At 30.3% G+C, this 10,128-nt stretch overlaps 1 protein-coding gene across 1 annotated transcript; it reads right to left on the bottom strand.

Annotated features, from left to right (window-relative positions):
* Window positions 1-273: 273 nt before the first annotated feature.
* On the bottom strand, window positions 274-7,495 carry SAC8 (SAC domain-containing protein 8). Its single transcript, XM_085672968.1, has 20 exons — window positions 7,207-7,495; window positions 6,662-6,736; window positions 5,955-6,082; window positions 5,777-5,868; window positions 5,410-5,467; window positions 4,589-4,645; window positions 4,366-4,409; window positions 4,124-4,194; window positions 3,930-4,036; window positions 2,879-2,965; window positions 2,698-2,775; window positions 2,407-2,471; window positions 2,148-2,246; window positions 1,935-2,034; window positions 1,741-1,849; window positions 1,589-1,661; window positions 1,413-1,506; window positions 1,234-1,320; window positions 710-776; window positions 274-614 (listed from the first exon to the last, which is right to left on the bottom strand). Exons 1-20 carry the CDS (start codon window positions 7,367-7,369, stop codon window positions 487-489), a joined length of 1,782 nt encoding a protein of 593 aa, XP_085529094.1. The 5' UTR covers window positions 7,370-7,495; the 3' UTR covers window positions 274-486.
* Between the last annotated feature and the right edge of the window lie 2,633 nt (window positions 7,496-10,128).

Genomic DNA, 10,128 nt, shown 5'->3' with positions numbered 1-10,128 from the left:
GTTATTTTTTGGAACACAATAAACAATTCTGAGTTTTTTTCCAAAAATAATCACTCTCAGTTTCAGAATTTATTTTTCGGAACACAATAAACAATTCTGAAAGTTTTTTTCCGGAAATAATCACCCCTCCTTTTAAAATCAATCACCTCCTCTGGAAAACATTTTTCAAATGCTTTTGATGGGGTGAGATGAGAAATTTGATGGGGTAGATGACTCAATTGCCAACATTTTATAACTACTATGGGCTACTTGTGTGGAAAGTAAACACTAATGTTCATAACACTCCCTTCAATATTTCAACTTTGAGAAACAATATTTTTTTTTTTTGCCAACTTAAGACATGTCTAAACTTTATTTTTTGGTTTTCACAGATAACAATTTGCTGTCTGAAAACGAAAAATTGAACAACACAAACATTATATGTACAATCTGTGGAACAAGACTACACAAATTTTTACTCATGGTTCAAAATGCTTGTGAATTATATTACAGGAGACCACACAAACGTGGTCTTGAGCATAGATGCCTTCCATTAGCTTTGACAATTGCCATAACACCAGCAGTTATTCCAGCACAGAGTGCAGAAGAAACATAGTGGTGTGTATTTCGACCAGCTATAAAATAAACATGAAAATTAGAAAAACAAGAAAAAAGAACAAAAAGAAACAAGCATCCCTCTTTTTCAGATGCAAGAAACACAATTATATACCTTGCTGTAGAGTGAAGGTTGTTGCTGTCAAACCTCCAATTATCAAAGCCGATGCAACAGGGAGATACTGCATGTATACAGTTTTCCATAAAACATGTCAATGAAGTGTGATGTAAATTTCTGTCCATAAAAACTATTTAAATTTACGTGTGCTGAAATGGCTTGTTGAATTTAGCAGTGTGTATCCTTTCCATAACTAATTAGTACACAAGAATGTATGATGAAACAATCTGTTTTGTCATCAAATCATCACATAACTGCCAAGGATCAATCAATGTCACAATTCACTTAAGCCAAAACATGATCTCCAAAAACTGAAACATCTTCTACATTGTTTCATCCTTCTACCATTTGGGTGCTAGGTTAGACTATTAAGGTGTCATCTTAAGCCAACCTAAACATGATAGGTTTATTTGATGAATAGGGGCAACTATTTTTTTTTTCCCAACCAGTTCAAGGTTGTCCTGGTTTGCTTCCAAGGATGTAGGGTAGGTAGAAAAGAGAAAGATGAGGCCCTGACTTACCGTTAGAGGTTCAAAGTTATTTGACTGGAAAGGAGAAGGAACGTTTCTGCTAACATTATAGTGACCACTTATGAGATCAAGGGCATCCTGCAAAAGTTATGAAACATATTGAAGAACTTTGAGAGTGAATTGTCTCTATTTAAATGAGTAAAAGTATAATGCACACAAATGAACATTGCCTGCCGAATTCCATCATGGAAATTATTCAAGTAATATCGGGAAAGCGCGCTCACTCCATCTTTAATCATTCCAGTCATTGTTTGTTTTCCATATCTGCACATTATTTCCAGGATGTATCAGTGTCACAGAAGGGAAACATGGCAAAACAGGATTTTCAGAACCAAAAGTTCCATACCTAACTAAGTCTCCTTTTAGGGCATGAGTCCCAGCGTACTCAAGGCTTATCTCATCACCTTGCTCTGCCCACACTAGTTAAAGTACATAGATGTCAAATAAGTAGGGCAATGATTTATAAAGAAGGCAAGAACCTATTAGGGAATTCCTTACATATTCTAAATTTTCCATATTCCTCTTCGAACATTGAAATGCACTCAGAGGAAGTCAGAACTCCAATCCTCTGCAACTGAAGATTTAATGATTTCTGGGCCAGATAACACTACAAATAACACAAAGATAATCATGTCAGAAACGGAGTAAGAAAATAACAAGTCTTAGCATTCAATTATTCCCTATCAGCAAACCTGAGTAACATTTGTTCGATCAAGGGAATCAATGCAGTTTGCTCTGAAAAGTCCTATCTGCTCTTCTAGTACATTTCCTTGTCTATCTATTAAGAAATATCTGCTCAGCTGAAATAGCAATAATTAAAAACCTGAATTACAGATTTGCCAGTATACCTGGACTGTGGCAACTAGCTATTGAATTAGTATATTAAACTTATTTTTTTCCGTTACCTTTGTTTTTCAAAATCCTCTGAGATTTCATCATAGAGGATTTTCAGATTGTCAAAGTTTGAGCTCCCACAGTAGTGATGAAAATCAAAAGGAACATATCTGCCACAATCCAATATAGTAAAAATAGAAAGTTAAAAGAAACACGAAACTAGAACACCGAAACATTTTTAAGCTATATTACAGCCAAAGCAAACTTCATAATTTCATGGATATAAAATAATTGTATGCAGAAAAAATCAAATTACATTTAAATTATCACCTCGTGTTTTGCTGTTTTTGCATTTCAGCAGCATATGCTGCACTTAGTTGACCTTCTTCACCATGCTACAACAGGAAAATACAAAAAGAATTTGCTCAAAATAATAAAAAGAATATAGGATGTAGAAACTGGTTGATGATTATTATATCCATAAGGACATACTAACCAAACTCAGCCAAACTTAAAAATTTGGAGCAGACAAAAGGGATTCTGGAAAGAAAAAAAAAAACTTGCAACAAATCTTAAAAATCATTTTGGTTTAAGTGAAAAGAGAGAAGAATAAAGCCATACTTTATCAGTAAGATCAAGAGCTACAATCTCTCCGTATCTTTGCACGAGATCATGGAAATGACGCTCTACAATCTTGGGCTAGAGGAGGAGTGGAAGGGGAAAAACAAAAAGAAACATATATTAATTTAAGTCTCGTGATAAAACTGTTAATTGCTGACAGAATTGAGAGGTAAAAGTATACTGTTTCCTCGTGACTAATAACCCTAAGGTGCGGTTTATAGCTTAGATCAACGATCTGCTCCCAAAGAAGAGGAATTGAACCTCGAACCTGTGAAACAATCAGATGAAGTACAAATCACAAATTGAGAGACAAAAAATATTGATATTTGTGTGTGTGAACAAAGTGAAGCATCCCTAAGATGGAGTGGTTTTCAGTAGCCATTGCAGCCAAAATAGAAAATTTTCACGTCCAATTGCAGTACTAGCATGATAGGCTTCAAAAACTCATTGTGCCCCCGAACCAACATTGCTTAGAAATATTTGGGCAAAATTGTTAATTTCACATTTTCTATGTTCCCTATGTTTTAACCTCAGTTCCAAGACCATCTTGTTTTCGTGTGTTCCTGTCTTTCTTCATCCTTTAGACTTCCTAGTTCACTTTATGCTAATTTTTATTGATTTTGGTATGTTATTTCTCTACCAATTTCATCATCATTCATATTTTAATTCATTACGTTCTTGTTGCTCCTAGATTAATGGCGATTGTGTGTAAACTGTGGCTTATTATGTATCACGAATCACGATTTTTTATGAGTATTTATATGTGCAGTATAAATTATTTAGTTTGTATTTTAATATTTATTATTGCATTCATTCTGCTTTCCACTATAACAGCTTCAGAACTGGTTGCTATATATACACATACTTCTGTTTGTGTGAATACAAAACCGCTGTTAAATTACATTGGCTACGATACCTACAGGAAGAGTACGGAACCATTATCCCTACTCAAAACTAAGAAAATTTTAAAATCTCCAAATACACAAAGCTATGTTTGTAAAGCAAATAAAATAGTGAACCTCTATATTTTGCACACTATATTACTTATTTATCTATATTCGAAAATTTGAAAATTCATGAAAATACAGCACTCAAAGTCTTTCAGCATGTTTGACAATACTACAAATTCTCATAAACACGGACCACATGCTAGTAAAAAATATAACCAGCAGAGGAGAGAAATTATTGAAAGGAATTGCTGGAAGTTGATACTGATTAATGTATAATAATACCTGCAAAAATGAGAATTTGAATTCTTCAGTTTCAAGCAACTGTTCGGTTTCAATAAAATTAGCAGTGTCACCTTCGAAGTTAGCTCCTCTTCTCCACATTCTTGTTCCTACGTCATCATATTACCATATTATAACGAGTTTTTTCTACAAACATATAATAGTTTTATTATAAGAAGCTTTTTTGGACATTGTACCTAGACGCCGTGTACATCTCCTTGAAAATAATGTAACCATAGCATTTGAATCTTTCAACTTTAGTTGTGCTCTTTGGAAGCTTAAGCCCAGTTAAGGGGGAACATAGATTGGCTTCTTAAACTAAACAAATGCTTCATTTTTATCATATTTTTGGTAAAGACAGAATGTGAAGAACATATGCACACACACACATAAAGAAAAATGGGGCAGGGAGAGGAATGGGAGAAGAGGCAATTTAAACTTCAGGATATTCCCTTGCACTATAGGCACGATGAATCTGTCAAGCTGCCATCATAAAGATAGTTGTTAAGGAGACTACCTAATGATCTTGCTAAGAATGAAAAAAAGGAAGTTCATTAAAACTTTAAACACTATTTCTTTATAAACAAAATATTTCCTTTTACTAGTGAAACTAAATGTACTTTTACTTCATCAAATAGGAAAGAACTGCCAAATAATCTAACCTTATACTCAATAAGCTCTTCCAATAGATGTTTGTTCCAGACAAATCGAGGGTCAGCCTGAAATACAAATAGAAAATTGTAACCTAAAACTTTCATCAAGTTTCTACTAATAATTGCATTAAACAGTGCCACTGGGACCAATAGGCTTTTATTTGATCTTTTCTGCATTTAAATGCATCAGAGTACTACAAATAACATGATATAACATGTTGACTCTCCCAAGAGTCAAGAAGTGTGGAAGAGTACTACAAATAAATGAAGGTCATCCTAATCAAAGCCAAAATTGAGGAGTCAATGGAGGCAGTTACGGCAAGGTTCATTCATGACTTGAATATGGATATTCTAGATGTTGTGGAGCTTTATAATACCACCACACCTTCGAAAGCCTAGTCCACCAAGCCACAAAGGTGGAGCTTCAACCTCAAAGAAGGGAGGAATACAAGAAGTCCTTTCATCCAAGTACTTCCCAACCTTGGAAATAAAAGAAGAGGTATGCAGGTAATCACTCTCCTTCTAATCCTTCCTCCTCATCATTTCCTTCAAATGATAAAAAGAAGTGGACCCAGGCAAACCCAAGTCCTCCTCCCATCAACATCATCATTCTTCTCAACCTTTTTTCTAAGACTCATTCAACAAACCACCCTACTAATATTACTAGCTCTATTTAGTGCTTCAAAAACTATTCGATTGTGAATTATCAGAATACTGAAGAGGAAAACCTCACTTTATGGAGATATCATATGCAGAAGTAAATTTCAAATCACTTAACAATGGATTTGATTACAATTATTCCCAGAAGATCAAGAAATATGTCAACTAACCTGCTTCCAGATTGGCTTGCTTGTCCACCCATCTACTAACTTGCTTCTTCTCTGCAAGCTGGTGGACATGATAATTTACATTTTATGAAAATATGAGCCATGGCATGATATGAATAAGATATGACTTAGGGTCTCAAACTTCTCCAAAAACACTTAAAGGAAAGAAAAATAAGAAAAAAAAATGAAATAAGTCTCCCATAAACTAATTTGCAGAAGCTCTCCTCATATAACTTATCTAAAACATAATCTTTAACTTATGAAAAGAACTTATTTTAGCTTACGAAGAAACATATTTTATTTTTTCTTCAAGAAGTATTGCCCAAATAATCTCATAGATGATAATAAACAATAAGTCAGTGATTCTTACTTTAATGTGATATCTGTTTCGTATGAATAGTACAAGCCTGGCATTGACTCCACTACTTTTAATAGGTTCACGAAGTAAGTCTCATCCTTTTTCTGCAAAAAGGTAGTATACGAAAGATATATCACATATACAGAATTTTAGTGCTGCCTGAATGATTTCTGACTTTATAAATCCTTACTTCTTGGGCAGTTGAATACCTCAAAGCATCATTACATGCAAGTACTCTCATGGACATCAAGCGATATACTGGAAAACCAAGGAAACTTCCAACTTCCTTCCGAGAGGTTATTACAACAGCATACGTTCCTATGTCCATGCATAAAACATTGAACCTTAATGTCTATAAAGTATGTTATGTTGTTAGACTGAGTGTTTACTGAAAAAAAAAAATTGAGAGTTCATTCCAATTTTTTCTGCTATGCAATTTACTCATGAAGAAGGCAACATATTAGACATGCATGCTTAACAAGAAAGATGAAAGAATGACAATTGTATGAACGGCTACATCAACCAAAAAAGCATTACTATGTACAAATATTGATTTGAAAACATGATTGGATTTATTTCTTCCCTGGCCAACAAACATCTCAATCAAACAAAGTTCATCAAAAGGAACAGGACCGGTTTAGTTTTTAATAGCATCCAATCTAGAACATCTTCACATGCAAAGGGACAAATGAGTCAATGTGAAAACAAAAGCAAATACAAGTATACATAAAAATTCAACATGGTAAAAGACAAAAAATGTTCTCCAATTCAAAATAACCATGTTTTGCAAGAAATATACAGTAGTGCCATTACACAGTAAAATTTGTCTGCGTCGCAATCTTCTGGAACAGTTTTATCATATACGAACTCAAGATAAAAGTACATAAGCATATCTACCTACAACCAATCTTATGGTTCCCACCACACCATAAATTGTAGATGTCCTCAATGGACTTCCAGAAAGTGTGTCACCTGCAAAGAAAAAAAATCAGAACAATGAAGATCATTACAACAAAAATGATTATTTTCAAATACTCTTTTCATAATATGCAACCTAGCATACATGGAGCTGAAACTAAATAAACAACTAAGATCCAACCAAACCTGAGGAGGTAGAAACAGTAACCTTTGGCTATAACTGATTCATAAATGTGTAAGTGAATATACTCAGCATATAAACACGACACAATCTTCCCTTTTCCACAATGAGAACCAACCAAACCAACATCCACAAACACACTAAATAAGCGTCATATCCACAAGTAAACAATATATTCATCAAATTCCAAGTCCCCCTCAAAACAAGTTTCCTCTTTTAAAATAACTGAACTTTTTAACTTATTTTCTCCGATCAACAAGCAACAAAGTTCAGACACATTTCCTGCATTTCCTGAGCAACCAATCACTAAGTGAAGAAAGTGAAGCTCAGAAAAGAAGATTACCATCATCAAGTAAACTGATGTTGCCATCAAGACGGTTAATCCGGAAGCCATGGTCGGGGGATATACGGGATTTGATCACGAACTTGTCCTGAAACTCGAGCAGTTCCAGCTCATCGTAAAGCTTGAATCTTTCAAGTGAACCCGAAGGGGGTTCAATGTCCATTGTCACAGAATTGCAGAAACAAGACAAACCCGAAGAAATTTGACCTGACAACTTTGTTAAGGCACAATATTTTGTGATATGATGAGAAAATCACAGGAACCAAATGACCATTTGTTCTTCAACAACCAAGAACAATTTAATGACTTTTTGTAGCAAATTACAATCATACCCTCTCTAAATATTCGCAACCCAATATTTTATTCGTAAAGCAGATGAACAAGTGACGTGTTGGATTTAGTTTATTACAACTAATCATGCATTTTCGGTAAGATAAACAACTAATTATATTAATATTTTAATTATAGTTATTCTATTTTAGAATTTAACTATTAATATGTACTACTATATAACTAAAACAAAGTTGTCAAATGATTTTGTTTTATGAATTATGGAAGTATTGTCGGTTTGTCAAATGTTTCCTGAAATACCCGAACTTAAATAAAGCAGAAAAAGGAAAATTAGCATACCTGAAATGTTTTGAGAAAATAAGTTGTAAATCCAAAAACTAATGTACTTTTAAACTATAATCTAATAATACATAATAAATAAGATGTATTATAAATTTATTGTTTAGTAGAATGAAAAATTATTAATAATACATACATTGTCGTAAAAAAATTATATTACTAACCAGTAAAAAAGCAATAGGTGTTTTAATAAAACATATATATTTTGTTTGATATTTTATTTCTTTTTAAAGCTATTTTTAGATGAAAAAATATGTTTTTTCTTAAAATATTATATAAAATTGAAAATAATCGAAACTTTGATATTCTTTAATCTTTATACTTTTAAAAATAGTTATTTTTATTTTATCAATGACGTTAGAGTTTATTTTAAGTGACAAAAAATACGCTGAACAACACTTTTTTATGATTAATTAAAATTAAATAAATAACAGTATTATTTACTTTTTACAAAATTAAAATTTTTATGCCGACTAACCAATACTTTTTATATTAATTAAAAATAAATAAAAACTATTGCTACATAAATTAAGAATAATTTTTTCCGTTTCAAAAAAATATAAAGAAGTGTTTGTTTGTATGTAGAATTTTCTGGACAAGTAATTAAATAATGATCTTTAATTTTAGTTTCTTAATTAATAGTTTTAGATGTTTTGGACAAGTCCGATTGTTGAACAAAAAATGAACCTTATTGAGAACATTACTACGTTTCTTTTTGTCCCTTATTTTCTAATTTTGTTGTTCCTTTTCTTCCGACAGGGGTTTTCAATATGTTGCTACTTCTATTTTTTTAGGATAATGATATTTTAATTTATTTTTTTTATCTACTTTTAACTTATTATTTTTATTATTTTTAAATTATTTATTTTAATTTCTTGTAATAATGTAATGTGATGATTTTAAAATAATAAATTAAAAATAGATAAAAAAATAAGTTAAAGTATTATTATTCTTTATTTTATTAACCACAATAAAATTTATTTTAAACGACAAATGACACTTTATATATTATTTATTATTTTATAAAATTAAATTTTTTGCATCAAACTAGTCTACATTTTTTACGATTAGTTAAACAAAAACCATTGCTACAGAAATTAAAAATAAATTTATTTAAAACTTCTTGTGTCATCAAAGTGAAAATTTTCTAAATCAAAAGAAAATAAACTTAAATACATTTTTTAGTTCTTTACTTTTTATGAAAAAGTTTAATTAAATCTCTAATTCTTATTTAATATAATTTAGTCCTTTAATTTTATAAAACAATCTAATTAAAATTGAGATTAAATTTTCATTAAAATTAATATATCAAATCACTTTATTTAATAAATTTAAATATTTAAATAAATTTTATTTATAAGTGTAGTAATTTAATGTATAAATTATAAAATAATGTTAATGTCAACCTAACCGAATCTAATTGAATTATTTTAAAGAATTAAAACATTAAATCAAATAAAAATTTAGGATTGAATTAAATTTTTTTATGAAAATTAAGAGAATGAAATATAATTTTAACCAAAAAAAAAAAATAAAAATCCAGTAGCAATCGGTCTTCATTGGATCTTTCTTCTCATTCACTATTTGTGTCCCAGAAAGAAATTAAAAACCCACACTTCAGTCTCTACGAAAAAGAATGTTCCAAATAACAAAATAGATAACGATAATGATACTTTAATTTATTTATTTTTATTCATTTTTAACTTATTATTCTCATTATTTTTAGATCATCATATCATATCACTATAAAAAATTAAAATAAATAATTTAAAAATAATAAGAGTAATGAATTAAAAGTGAATAAAAAAAATAGATTAAAATACCCTTATCTTAAAATAAAAACTATAATCACTGTTTTTAAAAGTAAAGATTAAATGATATCAAAATTTCCATAATATAGCATGTTAAACTTAAAATAATACTTTAAGAGAAAAAAAAACATATTTTTTCCCTTTTTAAATGCATAAAACAGGGCATTATATTGTTCAATTCTTTATTTCATAACATAACATCAAGGGAAGATGACAACATTATTTGACTAACAAATACAAGTATAAATAAATCATTCAAGTAACGTCATTTTAAATCATTAAATTATGTTACTTTCAAAGTTGTTGAACTACGTGGCAATTTCCAGTTACACACAAAATAAATAAATAAATAAATAAATAAATATATATATATATATATATATATATATATATATATATATATATATATAACAGTTCATTGACATGTTATAGTGGACATTTAAAAAATTATAAATTGGTGAATAAAACTTTAGTGAGGTAA

The sequence above is a fragment of the Vigna unguiculata genome, chromosome 5 (assembly GCF_037176805.1).
Source record: "Vigna unguiculata cultivar grain cowpea cultivar isolate G323 ecotype 2 chromosome 5, ASM3717680v1, whole genome shotgun sequence".
Classification (NCBI taxonomy): Eukaryota; Viridiplantae; Streptophyta; class Magnoliopsida; order Fabales; family Fabaceae; genus Vigna; species Vigna unguiculata.
The sequence above is the reverse complement of the archived record's forward strand: the minus strand, read 5'-3'. Positions and strand labels throughout refer to the sequence as shown.